Source organism: Lotus japonicus, chromosome 1, assembly GCF_012489685.1.
Source record: "Lotus japonicus ecotype B-129 chromosome 1, LjGifu_v1.2".
NCBI classification, from domain to species: domain Eukaryota; kingdom Viridiplantae; phylum Streptophyta; class Magnoliopsida; order Fabales; family Fabaceae; genus Lotus; species Lotus japonicus.
The window spans coordinates 38,406,520-38,424,510 of NC_080041.1; the positions used below are offsets into that span (position 1 = coordinate 38,406,520).

Below are 17,991 nucleotides of genomic sequence, written 5' to 3' on the forward strand. Positions count from 1 at the left end.
GAAATTTTTTGTAGCTAAAGAATTTAAAATTATTTCTTAAAGTGAAAAGAAATTATTATATTTGCAAGCAAACATAAATGAGATTTTTCTTTTTAAAAAATTAATTATTTTTTCAAAAGTAAAATTATTTCTTTAAGCCATGACAAACAAGCCAATTATATATAGTTCATTTGTTTCACTTTATTATTGAAAAAAATAACTTTTTAAATTTAAAAATTTAGTTTTCTTAAATTTTAAGATGTTTTTTTATAGGTTTTTTAAAAATAATTATTTAATAAAAAGATGAAAAGATGAAAATATGTTATTTAGAAAGCTACTTTAGAGTGCGTTTATTTCAACTTATTTTTAGAAAATCAATTTTTAATTGAAAAATCATTTATCTAAAATTTGAGATATTTATAAGGCAAATCTATTATTATACTCCCTCCGTTTCATAAAGATAGTTGTTTTAGACCATCTTTCAATTTTCTAAAATGTTTGTTGTTTTAGAAAGTCATTGCATTTTTTTGAAAAAAAAATCCACATATACCCTCAGTTAACAAATTTTCTCTCATTTTTCGATGTATGAAAAAAAATTACTCTCACTTATCACCTTTCATATCAACCAACTACAACTCTTCTCTATTAACTACATTTTCCCTATCAAAGTAGAATTTAATAGTTGCACATAATACAAGTAAAATTAAATAAGCACATTATAGTAACATTTATACTATTAATAATTATTATCTTACTCTTTATGGCACAATTAACAACAATCTTTGTGGAACAGAGAGAGAGGGAGTATATGAGAGAAAAGATAAAAATAATAATCTTAATTAGTATAGCTAAACATGGTTCAACTTTTTCATTTTCTTAAAATCTCTAAAATTTAACTTTTTTAGTGAGCTAAAAATCATTATTTTTTAATCTGAAACAAACGTATTTAACTTATTAAGAAAATCTATTATGATAGATGAGAGAGAATATAAAAAAATATGATTTTAATTAGTGTACCCAAATACAAATTAGTTTATGCTTTCATCAAAATATCTAAAAATTTGTCCTTTTTAAGAGTGCTAAAAACCAATGTTCTGAAAACTGGACCGGACCGGCCAGTTCAACCGGTTGGACCAGGAACCAGGCAGCTCCCCGGTCCGGAGCGCTGCTAAAACCGGGAATTATTAGACCGGACAGAAACCGTAAGAACCGGTAAAACCGGAGGTTCTGCGGTCTAACCGGTTCGTAAAAAAATTGATTTTCTAAACCGTCCATGTCCCTATCTGGCTAATATCATGCTGGCAGCCCTTGATTTCCTTACTTTCACTATTAATATTACTTATTTCCATTAATATTTCTATTAAAAACTGTGAGCATTAATTATTTCCATTATTATTATTTCTATTAAAAACTGTGAACATTTATTACTCACCCTTTGATTGAAAAAACCAAAAAGAATATAAGAAAAGTGTATAACTATTAGACATTTCACAAGCCTACTATCAGATTTTCAATAAATAAATGCAATGATTGAAAAAAAACAAAAGCAATGAAAATTTTGAAACGTAACTAGGTACTCCAAAACAATTAGGTGGCTTTCTAATCTCTATCATTTGATTCATTTCATTTACGGAAGTTTTTTTTTTAAGTATAGGGTTAGAATTTAAATTCTCATATTTAATATATTATAAAACGTTTATAATTAGTGTTATATATATATAAATTATATTTTTAATAGTATTAATAAATTAATATATATTTGTAAATACTATTTAAATACTATCGGTTGGACCCCAATTTGATCCCGGTTGAACCTTTAAACCTTAAACCAGTGCTTTCACCGGTTCAGTGACCGGTCCGATTTTCTAAACATTGCTAAAAACCATTATTTTAGTCTGGAACAAAAGGAACACTAAATAGCTTAATGAAAAAATCAGATTTCTAATTTTTTTTAAAAGAATACGCAAACAACATAAAAAATTTGTGATTATTTTTTTCAAAGAAGATATCGAAACAAGCAATTACTTTTTTCGAAGATGATATCGAAACAAGCAATGACGAACCAGGTATATATATAATATTCAGTTGAACTCAATCTTTTTTATACTCAGTCAGTTTTTTTTTTTGTCAAAGAAAGTAGCTTACATTAGAAAAGGCCCAAGGCCGGGCCCAAACGGGAGAACACTACAAGACAACCATCAAAGGGAATGACAGACAAGCAACTGACTCAACACTAATGCAGCTAGCTAAAGACAAGGTGGTCCTAACACAAGGAAAAACACAATTTCACGTGGGTAAGCAGCACAGCTTTGAATACCAGCACCCACTATCTCAAAGAAAACAAAAGACAATAATGGTAGTGGAGGGGAGTTGGGTTTGGTACCCCACCTGTTGGGTTTCCCACCCCACTTTATTGAATACGGGATTTAAAGTTCCGTATTTAATATGAATAATACGGAACTTAAAAAACCGTACTGTATTTGAGCATATGTGACACATTTTCAACCATTCATTGCATATTAAAAAAATACGGAATATTAAATTCCGTATTGAATACGGAACTTTAAATCCCGTATTGAATAAAGTGGGGTGGGAAACCCAATAGGTGGGGTACCAAACTCAACTCCCGTAGTGGAGCATAGCCAAAGAAAACGCATCTCTAGCTCCTAAGCAAGAGAGAAGAGCGACTGAAGATGGAAATTTGAGGCTGCACATCAAGGGACACCGTCTCTACCAGCAAGGAGAGGAAGAATCTTGTCTGCCATAATTGCTTGAGTAGAAGACCAAACCGTTAGAACAAGATCAAACAAGGGTGTTTAAACTCCATCAGAACAAGCAAGATCTTGGGAAACCATGTAGCGAGGCAGCGACTTGAGCATCTTCAACCAGAGCCCTTCTAAGCTCCTGAGGGGGCTTAAACATCCAATCTTCCGGCAAGAGGTTCTTCATGCACAGCTTGGCTATTAGGTGAGCTGATCTATTCCTCTCTCTATTAGCCCAAGAGAATTCACATCTGTGAAATAGCCTTTTCAAGTGGAAAATGTCTTGTAAAATTGCACTTGCTTCACCAAGCAAACAATCTGACCTGCATGCATCAATGAGTAATTTGCTATCTGACTCCAAAATAATTTCAGGACAGCCAAGGTTTTAGGCTAGAGAGAGGCCTTCTCTTATCGCACTTGCCTCAGAAGTCAAGGGAGAAGAGGAGAAAATCTTTGCTTGCGAGCCAGCCACAATAGAAGAATATTTATCCCGGATCAGGACCCCAACAGTAGCCTGAGGTAAGGTGCAAACCCAGCTAGCATCCACATTAATTTTTAGAGAATTATCTGTTGGTGGAATCCAAGCTGAAAGTCTCTGGGTAGCCTGCTGATTGCCCTCTTTGACCACTGATTCTTTCACAGGTTTAGCCAAGTCGATGGCAGCAAGAGTTCTGGCAATTTGTTGTATGGCAAAAATAGGGTTGGGGAAAATATTGTTAAACACAGCATTATTTCTTCCCCTCCAAATGGACCAGAGGACAGATGCAAGAGTTGAGAAGTCCCTACTGAAATCCAGAGAGAAGGCTTGCAGAGAGGTAATCTTGTGTTGGAGCCAGACATCAAAAGACCCAAGACCAAGAGGGGAGACCACCCATTGGAGCGAAGAGCCAAACCACACGGCTCGTGTCCAGGGGCAAATGAAGAATAAATGCTCTACTGTTTCCTGATCTGCGCTACAAACAGGATACTGTCCTGAAGGTAAAATTCTTTTCCTCCACAGATTATATTTAACAGCAAGTGAATTGTGTGTGGCCTTCCAAAGAAACACCTTAATTTTCTGTGGTAGGGTAGACTTCCAGATAGTTCTCCACAACTCTTGTGGGATAAGATGTGATCTGGAATTTAAGGCCTGAGGTTTAACAGAATTATTCCTGGCAAGATTAAAGCCAGAGCTAACCGTGTAATCCCCTTTAGGAGTGTGAGGCCAGAACAAAACATCAGCTTGACTTAATTTGCTCACTGGGGTTTGGAGAATTTTAAGGGTTAACTCTGGTTGGAATAGGCTCTGTACTAGTACACTATTCCAGCCTTCACCATGTGGGGAGATCAGTTCACTCACTTTCATATCTGGTGCGTTGACTGGTTTGATGAGAGCATCCCCAGAACTGAGCCAGTTATCCCCCCAAACCTCAATAGAATTACCTCCACCTACAGCCCATCTGCTATATCTGGTGATAAAGTCTCTACCTGCAAGTATGCTACGCCACATCCAAGATGGGTTCCTACCCAATTGAGCACTCAAGAAATCTGAAGTAGGAAAGTATAGAGACTTAAGGACTCGTACCTAAAGAGCTTCCGGGTTAGTTAGGACGCGCCAAGCTTGTTTGGCAAGAATAGCTAGGTTCTGTTGCCTGAAATCTCTAAAACCCAAGCCCCCATCATCCTTACTTAGAGTCATTTTATCCCAATTTCTCCAATGAATTCCACTGTCTTTCCCTTGTCCCTTCCACCAAAAGTTTGCCACCAGTGAGTTCAGAGAATTACAAAAGGATTTCGGGAAGTGGACAATTGCCATTGCATACGTAGGCACAGCTTGGGTAATGGCTTTAGTCAAAACTTCTTTTCCTGCTTGATTCAAGAGAGTTTCCTTCCAGCCCTCTAGTTTATCCTTAACTCTTTCCTCAATCCAGGCTAGAGAATGACATTTATTGCGTCCCCAAATTGCTGGCAACCCCAAGTATTGTCCTGGATTTTCCCAAATAGCCATGTGGAGCATATCAGAAACATCTCTCTTGTTTGTAATTGAAGCCACTTTCCCAAAAATTAATCCAGACTTGGCTACATTAATTTTTTGTCCCGAAGCCCTAGTAAACAGGTTAAGAATTTGGATTAAGCTTGTAGCTTCCCATACTGTTGCTTCTGCAAACAAAAGTGAGTCATCTGCAAAAAATAGGTGAGTTATGGCTGGTGAGTGAGGAGTGAATTTGAAACCTGCAATTTTTCCTTCTCTTTAAGCTTGGGACAACATAAAAGAGAGCACATTTGTGGCTAGAACAAAGAGATAGGGTGAAAGAGGATCACCCTGTCTTAGGCCTCTCCCCGGAGTCAAAGGGGAGCTAAGAAAACCATTCACTTTCAGCTTGTAGGAGGCCCCCCTCACTTGAGTCAAGACCCTTGCTGTCCAAGTTGGATGAAAGCCGTAAGCAAGGAGAGTTTTTTCTAAGAATTTACTCATGTCCACTTTGATCGCCATGTAGTCTTTCATTCTTGAACCACCTCTTAGGAGCAAATTAAAGGCCTCTTGAGCCACATAAATGTTGTCTTGAATAAGCCTTCCGCCAACAAAAGCACTTTGGTTAGGAGAAATAATAGAGTTGACCATAATACGAGAGATGACCTTCAAGATGTAGTTACAACAACTAATGGGCCTGAATTGAATCACACTTTCTGGGGAATCCACCTTGGGGATCAAGGCGATAATAGTCTCATTAATTTCTGCTGAAAGATTACCAGTACTGAAAAAGCCTTTTATGGCCGAGCGGACTGAATCCTTAATAGTGGCCCAGTGGTTTTTGAAAAAAAGCCCGTTCAACCCATCTGGCCCAGGGGCCTTCAAACCACCTAGCATGTTAACAGCTTCTGCTATTTCTAAGTCAGATACTGACATAAGCAATCTATTGTTCAACTCAGCAGAAACCTTCCATGGGAAATTATGAAGACATTCATCAATCTGATTGGCCCCTTCTGATTGAAACAACTCCTCATAGTGGGAGACGAAAGCGCTCATAACATCCGGCTGACCCTCCTTCCAATTCCCCTGAGAGTCGCGAACCCTATCAATTATGTTTCTGTTCCGGCGATTGAGGGTAGAAGCATGGAAAAACTTTGAGTTTCTGTCCCCAAAACGAGCCCACTTGAGGCGCGATCTCTGCCCCCAATATAATTCCTCTTGTCTCTAAAGTTTGTCAATTTCCAGTTTGATGTTGTTTATCCCATTCCAGTCCACTAGGTGATTTGGTCCATTTTGCTTTCTCTGTAGATCTTGTTTCAGCCTCAAAATATCCTTATCTGCCACTTTGAAGGTCTTCTTTTGCCAAGACCAGATGTGGCTCTTGGAACTTTGAATGCGATTTGACAGGTCCTTCCAGTAGTCCTCATCTTGAGACGGTCTGAGCCAGCCCTCTGAAACTATCTCTTTACATTGTTCATGTTCATCCCAATACACTTCATACTTGAAAGGGGATTTGCTCCAAGTGGGAGGGGAAGGGTTGAGCACGATGGGAGAGTGATCAGAGGAAACCTGTGGATAAGCAATAGCAGAAGCATTGGGAAAAAGGTTCCTCCAACTCCAATTAGTCAACACTCTATCAATTTTCTCCTTGGTGACAAAGCCATCCCTAGGGTTGCTATGCCAAGTAAATTTGTTCCCTTTAAGATCCACATCCACCAAACCAGAATTGTGAACAAACTCTCTAAATCTTTGATGCACAGAGGGGGGTTGGGGCCTCAACCCTTCCTTCTCATAGGGATAGAGAATATCGTTAAAATCCCCTAAAAGGCACCAAGGGTGATCGGATCTAAGGCTAAGAGCAGCAATTTATGGCCAGAGAAACCTCCTTCTTTGGGGAGAAGGGTCGCCATAAACAAAAGTGCAGTCCCAATCTGAAACAGAATTGTTAGCAAGAATAGAGGTATGTATGAAGTTCTGGGTGGATTGGAAAATTTGGATATGCACATCCTTTTTCCAGAATAAAGCCAAACCACCTGAGAGACCTCTTGGGTTCACAGTGTACAAAAAATCAAAGCCCAGACTCCTTCTAAGAGCTTCTAAATTGTCCTTCCTGGATCGTGTTTCCATGAGGAACACGATGGTCGGCTTGTTCTTGGAGCAAAGATTTCTCATCTCCCTTCCTGTCGGGGTGGCCGCCACACCCCGACAATTCCAACTAAGGATCATCATGGGGAATGGGGGGCGTGGATAGGCCCGCCTCCTCAGCCGTAATCGAGTCAGTACTTTGTGGAATGACCTCAGTTCCTTCTGCTTCTTCAAATAGAATAGTCCATGTTCTTGATTTCTTTGTATGTGGCTCACATTCCTTGTTCAGTGGTTCAATAAAATCAGCATACCAGGTTCTTTTGAGGTTAAGCGAAAGTGCCAAGTTGCGGCTTAACTGGGCTTCACAATCATCGCTGATTTGTTTAGCTCGGGCTTTATCAGAATCCTCTTCATCTGGTGGAAAGACAGCATAGTACTCTTGTTCTTCTTTATCTGGGTCAACTTGTTCTGCTGAATCCTTGTTCAGATATTGTGTGGAAAATCGGGGCCTCCTCATCTTTCTTTTTGCTATTTCTACAGCTCTTTTCCTCCACCCATACATTCCTAATTCTTCATTTATTTGTCTAATTTTCCTTATAAACCTCTGTTTTTCTTCCTCAGTCAAGAAGGCAGCAAAAGGGCTCACGAATTCATCCTCCTTCTCACCACCATCTATGATAGTGGTGTGTAGGAAACTTGGTTCTGGATAAGGCCACGGTGAGTCCAGGGGTAGAACTTGTGTGACTAAATCCCTGGAATACACTTCTTGGCTAGTTACTTGGGAGTGTGGTTGTGGAGGTTCTATTCTTGCATTGCTGCCATCTAAGTCAATCACTCCTGCTTGTTCAAGTTCAACATTGCTTGTAACCTGTTCTTGGACTATTTCCTCTTCTTCCTCAGCCTGAACCTGCTGAGTTAGAAGGTCCTCAGATGGGGGATCCTGAAGTTGTGTCTTCTGTCGCAACTCCACAGAATCTGATTGCTGGTGAGAGGTTTAAGAGCTCATCACTTCCAGGATTGGACAGTTTCCCTGCAAGTGGTTTCTACCTCCAGGTATCTCCCCTGTGAGAGTCGTGTTTAGCCTTGCTTTCCAGTACTGAACCCCATCCTCTGCCCTTGTTTCACTTCTGTTGGTTGGGGTTGACTTCACCCCCATTTATTTAACAGTAGACATAGAGACTAAGCTTGCTAGAGATCTGCTAGGGGAAGCACTCAAGGCTAGAGAATATTTAAGGATATTGGGGTTTACTACTGACATTGCTTTACTCTTCTTGCAGGTTGTTTGTTCGTGCCCTATTATTCCACATCTGAAGCATAACCCTTGGAGCCTTTCATACTTCACTGAAACCCAAGCTTTTGGCAAGCTCAACCTTGGAACCCAGAAGCCTGTGACCAGTGCTCTTTCCACATTCAGAAGGACCCTAGCTCTGTTAAAAGGCCGCAAAAGACACCCTTCAACCTTGGGATCTTCAATCTCTAGGAGCTCACCCACTACCGCAACAAGCTTTTTCACATTCGCATCAGTCATAAACTCCATGGGTATACCGTGGAGTTGAATCCAAAAAGGAACAAGGTTGAACCTCACTTGAGAAGCAGAGATTTGGGGATCCCAAAATTGTAAACTTAAGAGACTTCCCATAATGTTCCATGGGCCATCAGCCATGATTTTGTTGACTCCTTCAGCTGTAGGGAAGGTAAAAATAAAGGTGTTCTGATTCAGATCACCAACTTGTAACCCTTGTGGGTTCCCCCAAGATTTAACTATAGTTTGTTTAGCTGCAAGCTTATTGAGAAGCTTATTAGTGATGACTCTCCCCACCAGCATCCTTCTCGCCAGATCTGCATTCGAGGAGGGATCTGGTTCCAAGGTAATGGTTAACCCATCTAGATCTGGGTCAACTTCCATCGTCTGGTCTTGTTCAGTCATTGGCACACACTTACTACTAAAGTATTCCACAAGAGGAAAAAGATCCAGCTAAACTGGAAGAGGACTCTTCTTAGATTAACTTTCCTCTAGATGAGCCTTAGCAGAGAAAGGATCTAAAAGAGAGACTTTTTTTTTATGTTGATTTATTATGAGATACTCAGTCAAATTTTAAACATGCAAACCGCAAGTAACCGGTTTTTGAAGTCCAATTTTTTTATTTTCCAAGGAATCCCACATACAGTAACCATTAGACTATTCCCCAAGGCTAGAGTAATGAAGTCCAGTATTGTAAGCATTGCACCCTTTAACACATCTGAATTATTGGAGGTGAACATCCATGATGCAAAACCAGTATTGTTGAAGAGCATAAAAGCAAAAAGAAAAAACTATTTGATTCACTTAGACAAATTTATATCATGTGAGAGATACCTTTACAAACTTAAGGAAGAGATGGGCATCAAAGGTGCTCACATGGATGGGCAGTTCACTCATGCCACTAGGCAATGACTGTAAGTAGTAACGTCTTTTTCTAACCGATCTTAAAATCTAGTCTTTCCAATTTTTTATCCACGGGTGTTGTCTTTGTTTCCCTCATTACATGAATCATATGAGCAAAGCTCTCAAAGAAGCCAAACTAACTACATTAAATTAAATAGAACTTCATAAGTAATGGGGAAAAAAGAACCGCAAATAGAAATTACAAGCCAAATATAGCGCACAAAACATGAGATGCCCACAAACCCTACCTCAACATTCAACAATGAACATTGCCCTTCAATAATAAATAAAAAAGACCTCGAAGATCAGTTAAGATCAAACGTTTTCACACATGTCTTAGTCTCCTACAATGCCAAGCAATTTTCTTTTAAATGCATTTGTGGAGTAACCCATAAAATATTTTAAACATAGGACACTAAACTTAAAAGTAAAAGTATAAAAAAAAGGCATGGCATGGAATCAGTTTTCCACTCCCAATAAGAACCTAAATAGTTTTCTCACATGATCATCCAGATGTAACGTTTCTCTTCCAAGTCTTGCTTTTCAGCGCAATGCGAGTTTGTTCTTTTGCCAATTGTTCTTGCTCCTGATTCCCCAACCATAATTTCCAGCTGTGTAGCAATTTTATATAACCATTAATAATTCCAGCTGTGTAGCAATTTTATATAACCATTAATAATTACTATATCACATAGTGTGGCAGAGAAAGGAAACCCTACAAACAAGAAAAACAGAGTAGCTTAAATAAACAACCTGAAAGCCAGTGATCCTTTATGTCTTGTTTTTCCTCAGAAACACAATTGTATAGGTTTAGCTAAACAATGGAAGGTAAAAGGATAAAGATGATTGTTTAGGCCCAATACTTCACATTCCAATGCTATTCTATATAAAAACTTAAAAGCATATTTTTTTTTAGCTTTTATATCAATATAGATGGGAATAACACAATGGTTAGATAAATAATAGCATTTCATCAAGGTAATCCAAAGTCCAAATACAACTGAATATGTTGATCAGTTGGTGAGGAGTTGAACCAACCAGCTTAACCAGATGTCCCTTGTTCAAGACTGGGTATGCAGTGTGTTAAATAATCAGAGGCAGAGTTATGCAGTGTGTTACTTCATATTGCCTCTTGTGGAGAATACGTTTGATCTAGGCATAAGAAAGGAAATACGAATGATATAATCATAGACCCTCTAGTTTCTGGGTTTGGAAAAGCAACATTTTAAAGATGGTGAGTCTTTCAACATTTTAGGAATCTCTTGTACTAATATGGAGAATACACTCTAAAATTTGGAAGCAAGACAAACAAAATTAACTTGCAAACCTCATCTTCAAAGATTATCATAACTAGAGAAGATAGGCCCTTCTGGAACTGGATCGTGCGAAAGAATTACTGTTCAATAACATTCATATGTAAATCCAAAGCAAACTCAAGCACAGATCCATTCCTGACCAGTTCCTTCTAGGCTTCCCCCATACATATAGACAGTAATTTGAACAATCAAAATGGAGATTTCAAGGAAAAGGATAACCAAATTGTGACATTATAAAGAGTAGATACTATGGAATATAATAAACATAAGGCTAGGAGGTCCTGTGAATGTGTTTGTGTGAGTGGGAACTGGGAAGTGTAACATTCTTAAATTTCAGAACAAAAATACATTCTTATGAAATCTTGACACCAGGAACAAGGCATGTGATATAGGTTCGGTGAGCTAAGCAAGAGAATACCGGATAAACAGCCACCTAAACCAGATCCGTTAAACTTTGTTCTGAATCTAAACTAGAATTCAGCTCCCTGAATTACTTACTGTAGTCATTGATAAGTTTTACCCCCAGCTCGACTTTGTGAGGCCCTCAAAAGCCACAAGTTAAGCAAGCTTGCACACCCTTAAGAGAGCCCCAAGACTGGAAATGGAAAGGATATAAGAACACGAGACTTCCCACATCCCTTGGTTTTAGCAAGTTCTTACACAATACAAAACTCAATTAAAATGGTCGAATAATACTTTAAGCCGATAACAAAAACTAGAGCATGAATGCCTCAGATGAACTCACAAAACAAGCTCCCCCAGCACATTCTAGCATAATAACTTGATTATTTTCAAAAACTCTGTATGATGCCTTAAGTAGTACAATGCAAGAAACACATGCAAATCAAATTGATTGGAATTCAGAAACATTGGTGCCACATTTGGCCCAAAAGCACCAATAATTTAAATAATCACATTATTATGATGAAAGTGAAAATGTATAAACAGAATAAATAGAAAACGAAGCTAATCACAAACCCAAATGAGCCATCACCGCCAATCAGAATCAGAATTATAAACAAAACAAAAAAATAGCGGAAAAAGTATATTTGAATACAAGAAAGGAACAAATCTATACCTTCAATTTAAGCTTCTCAAACAAGAATAGCAACATGAGTAGAAAAAATAAATCTGAAAAAGGAATCACAAATTCTTGAATATGTTGACCATAGATGATGCAGAGTAGCAGCAGAAGTGGAAGGATAAGATCAGAAGAATGCACACAAATGGTGAAGACATTTAAGGGGATTCTGACGACGACTATACATAACCTCCAGCAACGAAGACACAACCAATGAACTGGACAACAGTGATGCAAACAGAAAATGATAACACAGAAAACAATGGATTGAAACTGCTAGGGTTTACAGTGGTAGTTTTGTCAACCTGATAATTTAGCATCAGTTTCCCGAAAAAATAACCAAAGGTGAGAAGCGGTTGGGATTAGCTTTCTAATAAGTTGGTTTCAAAAGTTAAAAGTTCTTCAATTACATTTATCCAAACATTACTTTTAATTAAAAAGTAGTTCTAGTAGATAAGCTTTTAAAAGAGTTCCTGGCCTAACCTCCAAAGAAGCCTTACATAAAACTACTATGAAACCTTAGTACTTTAAACTAGAAGATGGATATTACATCTAATATTAATTAATAGAGATCCATCCAAAGGAATATCAGAAAATCTACCTCCTAATATTGAGGACAGGGTGATATCAAACTCTCTGTGTAGACAACTGGCTCATAGGAGTAGGACATCTCTGGGAGAATCCAAGCTTTGATGTTTTCAATATAAAAAATCCGAGTAACTTTGTCCGTAGGAGTTGCACGCCTATAAACAACTAAACCCCGAAAGGAAGACAGTGGTAGTAATTCTTCCTTATCCTCAGAAATATAATGAGGCTGGTTAAGCGGAAAACAGCTACAATCCTCAGGAATACTGAATAATTTAGTCCAACACTTTCCATGCTCCTTAATGACCCAAATATCCCAAAACAACTGCTCATGAGAAACAACGCACAAGCAATCTCGCAACACTCCCAATGTGAGGTTTAGGTCATCTAATTTAGGCAGCCGAAGTTCCTGAAAGGACTCCTTCCCCACATCAAGACAAACAATAAACCGCTTCTTCGAATCCCAAACCACAGAAGCTATCCAGTAAATTGTTCCATAAGCAAATGTTCCTGTTTTATCAACGGGGCAAAAATCCACCTCCATCCTTCTCCAAAAACTGGTACCAAACGTATGAATCATCACTCGAGTTTTGAGACCATGATCAGCGTCAAAAATCATCTTAACCGCCTTATAACTTTCAGTGAGACGATCGTAACCGAACCCTAACGACGTCTCAATTACAGAATACCCTGACTTAATATTTTCCAATGGCGGCGATTTCACAAAGGTCCTAGTCCAAGGGTTCCATGCCTGAACGATACGGCTTCCGAAGCAGTACGAACAGAGAATGCCATCACAAGAGCTAAAGATAACAGAAGAGTGGACAGTATAGTTGGGAGGGTACTCTAACCGCGTGGCTGCGTAGGAATCAAAGGCATATCCGACTGGATAAGAGCTGAGATGGTTCTCGGTATCTATCATGAAGTTGTAGCGGTTGTACTCGCGACGGTGCTTTCTGGCGAATTTGGGATCAGAAATCAGGGAATTCCAGGACTTGCAGACGCACCGGAATCGCAAAAGAGACTTCACCGGAACCCTACATAGGATTTCTTCCACGAGCTCGGATGCAAGGGTTGGAAGCGGCGGCGCCGGGAGTGAGTTGCCGGGAGGATTGGAAGAGGAAGGGAGTGACGGTGGTGGTGTTAGGGTTCCGCCGTCGGTGGTGTCGCCACCTGACGCCATTTGTGATTGTGGCTGCACCGAGTGCTTAGATGACTGAAGAAGATGCAGCGACCATCGGAAAAAATTAAAACAACTGATTATGCTGTTTTTTCTGCTTTTAAATTTTTTTTTTAAGTGGGCCACCAATTCCTTGCTCTCGGATTGAAAACACTAGGATTATCCACTCGATGATTTTGGTCGATTTCAGGCTGAAAACATCGGTTTGGTCAGTTGAAAAACTAAACAGAAAGCCCGCCATCGTTAATTCAGTGTCAACAGGTACATTCGGTTCGGTTTTGTCAAGTAACGGTTTCACTAGGTGGGTATAATCGAGTTGTTAATCCAGAAAAAAAAAATGAGATGATGAGTTCAAGCCAAGTTGATTTTGCATAAAATTCAATAAAATCATAACAAAAATTAAAATTTACACAGTTAATCAGCTCATTAACCAAAAATTAAAATCTTATAGAAGATAATTTAAACAAATAAAAGAAATAAGAAGGAAGAAACCCTACATCAACATTTGATCTCCTTCAATGGGTGAATGCATCTTCAAGTTAAAACCTTGATGAAGATCAATGGCTCAAATGGTGATTTTGGGCGGATCTACTAACAGTGGCACGAACGATGATAGAGTTCTCGGTGGCCAGAGCTCAATTGAGGCAACAATGATGATTATGGACGAATCTACTAGAAGTATGGGTTCTTCGAATCGGTGGAGGTGGAGCATGTATCGAACGTGAGAAGAGAAGCAAATTGATGGATAACTAAATATGGGTGGGGGTGTTGTAGTGTGCAAAGACGAACAGATGCAAAGGTGATCAAGGTTTTCGTTTTTGACATTCTAGGTGGTGTGCGGTGCAAAGAAAAGTGAAGGGTTGAAGAGAAACAACGCTAGCCATTAAGGTCCACTAGGGTTACAAGATAATGTTACAGTGGTGAGTGGGAGAGAGAAGAGTGAAGGCGTGTGTGTGGCGACTCTAGGGTTAGTGAACGAGTAATGATTCATTCACACCTCACTTTCTCATCCATCTTACTTCTACACATTTTTCTCTCTATCTCTCTCTGCATTCCTGTCACATCACAATTAATATCACTCATTTTTCTCTTTCCTCTTCTTATTTGCCTAAGGTGAAGGTGGAAATAGAAGGTGAACACTACATTATTGATAGTGAACTGAGTGATAAAAGTGTTTAGGGTTGGTTTTTTTTCCTAAACGTCGGGGTTTGCTTATGGTTGAGCCTGGGCTGATGTTTTCATTTTAACATAGTTAGTTGTGTCGGTTCGGTCAGGCCGGACCCAAACCAACTGACCGCATGTGATCGACTTGGCCTAACCCAAGTGATGAAAAAACTCTTGAATTGCACAGTTTCAGTTCGGGCCCGTGTGTTTCGGAATAGTAAACACTGCACCCTTCAATAGCTTTCAGAATTATTGGTAGTGAGCATCCATGATGCAAAATCACTCTTGTTGAAGAATATAAAAGAAAGAAAAAAAATTGATTCAGTTAAACAAGTTTGTATCATGTTAGAAACAAATTCAAAATCCCAACTCATTGTTGTAAGAGATTATCACATTTCCAAACACAAGGAAGAGATGAGCGTCAAAGGTGCTCATGGATGGCCAGTTCACTCAGGATACCTACAAAGTTCATAACGCCAGTGGATATTACATGCCATTTCCTAATTAATGTACGTAGTTAAGCCTCTTTCTAGCCAATTCAGAAGCTTTCCTTTCAAATTTTTGAGCCAAGCATTTTTATATAATCATATCAGATTAATAATCATTACTCTCTCTCTATACTCTCTCTGTCTTTGTAGCACCGTTTGGGTGGCCGCCGCGCCTCCCCTTTCCTAGCGCGGCGACAACCCCTCTTTTCCTTGCCTTTCCCTGTCTTGCTTATTCTCGGGTTCGTTTCTCTCAGGTTCTCGTCCGCTCGGTCTGTTCGTAGCTTTTTATTGCTTCTTCTTCTCGTGTGGCCGCATCGAATCAAAGGCAGATCGGACGAGATAAGAGTTCAGATGGTTCCTAGCAGCTATGATGAGGTTGTTGAAGTTGTACTCGTGACGGTGCTTTCTGGCGAATTCGCTATCAGAAATCAGGGAATTCCAGGTGTAAGACCCCGAATTAAATAATTAGATTATTTATTTACTTCCGTCGTGTTGATTAATTAAGTAATTATATTTTATTGTTTTATGTTATTTTCATGACTCGAGTCCTATTACGAGTCACGAAAACTATTTATATAATAATTAAGTTCAAATTATGTTTAAGGTTGACATTGTAGTCAGCTTAAGTAATAGCACGAGTCATATTCGCACCCGACTACAGACGAGAGTGTCCGAAAAAGGCTATATCCGCTCCTAAAGCACTGTGTAAGAGAATTTTAGAATTGAAGGGAGAATAAGAACCTCTAGGTATTTTTCCCATGACCAGTGTTTCGATACGAAACCCAGGACTGTACGCTTGTTAGGTTTCGCTTCCCGGAAGTCCGCCGAAGCCAGACTTTAACTTCTCGGGGACTTTAACTAAGACCCTGAATGAAGAGTTTTTCTATTCGGAGCTTCTAACGAAGTTTCCATCCGCGTTGCCTCATTTCTTTCGACGTTTGTGATCTTTTTCCTGAAGGAAGTTTCTCCATCCGACGTCGACTGCAAAAAGTAGTTTTTCGGCGTAAATCGACTCACACCGTCTTTGAGACGTTTTCCTCAATTAAAAGAACCTTGATTTGAGTTTTGACATTCTGTCGCCGAATACTCAATTTTTATCAGCAGATGAAAGTACCAAAACGACCGGAACCGCGAAATATCGATTTTTCGGATTTTCCCCTCTCCTATAAAAAGGGAAAAAATGAGAAAATATCTCATTTTCTCCCAAAGTGGCCGAAGCTTAGAGAGAGAGAGAGAGAGAGAGAGAGAGAGTGGAGCAGAGCTTTTTCAATTCTTGCCCGATCGTCCTGATTTCGGAAGCTACGCGTAGGCACAGAGGTAAGGATGCTTAATCTTACTTCTATTTCTGCTTTCTGTCGGCTTATTCTATCTATTTCTGTGCTCAAAGTTTTGAGCTTTTTGTAAAAATGTCTGATTTCCTCGATTTTTCTTTCCAACTATCTTCTACTGCAACCCAACATGCTATAATCACTGTCGGATCGTTCGGATTTTCACCGAGTCGCCGTAGATCTGAAAAACTGACTAAAACCCCATTTTCTTCACATGTGCTTACTTTATTATCAAAAAGTCGCAACCAAGCTTAGTACCCTTGAGATTAAGTGCTATAAACGTCGTTGTGAACAACCCCATCAATTTTGTTTTTCAGAATTTCAACTTTGAGTTTTTGGTCATTAATTATGGACCAAAATACCCCTAAGTCGTATTTTCAGTCGTTAAATATTTCTGAGAGTTTCCCTGGCCTAGATATCACCTAGGAATTATATTAGATCGAAGAAAAAGTTCGGAAACCCTATTTTCTAAAGTGGCAGAAACTTTTTGGAGCTGTACCGTGTCCAAAAATAATTTTTGGGTTAGTATGGCCTGAGCCATAGCGTAGCCCTTTCCGTTGTCGAAATTTTGGCTGTGGTTTTGTGTCATTCCGAGTTCTGTAGCTCGAGTTATGCGCGTTTTAGCGAACGAAGTCTCTGTTGTCCGTTCGTGCCTAAATGTCGAACTCTAGAGCTTCGAAAGCTTCTTTTCGGGTTTTGATAGTGTTATTAGTTGTATTGTTTCTTAGCGACTAAGCAATGATACTTTGCTTAAGGTTTGGAACGAGTTGAGCTGAGGAAAGAGACTTTGGAGCAATTGGTGAGGTTTCACAACTGAGGGGGACGCCCGGGGAACTTGCTGAGTTCGGGAGCTTTATTTTGGATTGGACTGGGATGTTGAGCTTGGATGGAGAAATTGGCTAAGGTAAGGGTAACTCAGTTTTAGCGCGTCTTTGAGTCTTGTATGCTTTTATCGCACTGCATGCGTTTGAGATGAAGGTGTTTAATGTGATTGGCAATTGATTGAAATATTTGCATATTTTACAATGTTGTATGCTTGCTTATGTTGAATGTTTTCTGAGGCTTGTGCCAAATGTTTTATGTAGGCTTCGGCCGAGTGAACTTATTGAGACGTGTGTCTCCGTTTTCTGAGAGGCTTTGGTCGTTTACTGGTTTCTGTCATTACTGCTTTCTAGTGGATAAGACATGGTTATTGTTGATACCTTGATTGTTGTTATGTTGAAATAGTGAGCTGAGTTAGTATGCATTTTGATGAGACGTATGTTTGTTGATAATATGAATAACATGTGATTATGTTGATTTGATTATTGAATTTGAGATTGTTGTTTGAGTGACCACTGAGTTGGATGAGATGTTTTGGTTTGCTTGAAGTGGTGATGATGTGGGTTTGTCCCACGGGATTGTCCCGTCTTTGGAGGCGTTATAAAGTGGCAATGAGGTGGATTTGTCCCACGCGATTGTCCCGTCTTTTGAGACGCTAAAGTGGCGATGAGGTGGGTTTGTCCCACGGGATTGTCCCGTCTGTCGAGACGTTATAAAGTGGCGATGAGGTGGGTTTGTCCCACGGGATTGTCCTGTCTGTCGAGACGTTATAAAGTGGCGATGAGGTGGGTTTGTCCCGCGTGATTGTCCCGTCTTTTGAGACGT

General features: G+C 39.3%; 1 protein-coding gene and 1 long non-coding RNA gene across 4 annotated transcripts; one reads left to right on the forward strand and one right to left on the reverse strand.

The window, feature by feature from the left end:
- The first annotated feature begins 2,135 nt into the window (after positions 1 to 2,135).
- Positions 2,136 to 8,913, forward strand: LOC130734642 (uncharacterized). Its single transcript, XR_009018026.1, has 4 exons — positions 2,136 to 2,946; positions 3,114 to 3,260; positions 3,384 to 3,719; positions 8,055 to 8,913. It is a non-coding gene; the product is annotated as an uncharacterized LOC130734642 (long non-coding RNA).
- Positions 8,914 to 9,415: 502 nt separating this feature from the next.
- LOC130734641 (F-box/kelch-repeat protein At3g23880-like) lies at positions 9,416 to 13,447 on the reverse strand. 3 transcript variants are annotated; one of them, XM_057587149.1, is made up of 2 exons: positions 12,201 to 13,447; positions 9,416 to 9,813 (listed from the first exon to the last, which is right to left on the reverse strand). In XM_057587149.1, the coding sequence occupies exon 1, from the start codon at positions 13,365 to 13,367 to the stop codon at positions 12,204 to 12,206; it is 1,164 nt and encodes a 387-aa protein (XP_057443132.1). In that variant the 5' UTR covers positions 13,368 to 13,447; the 3' UTR covers positions 9,416 to 9,813; positions 12,201 to 12,203. The 3 variants fall into 3 exon arrangements, with proteins under 3 accessions (XP_057443132.1, XP_057443134.1, XP_057443133.1); XM_057587151.1 differs by having other exon boundaries at positions 9,416 to 9,850; XM_057587150.1 differs by having other exon boundaries at positions 9,416 to 9,917.
- Between the last annotated feature and the right edge of the window lie 4,544 nt (positions 13,448 to 17,991).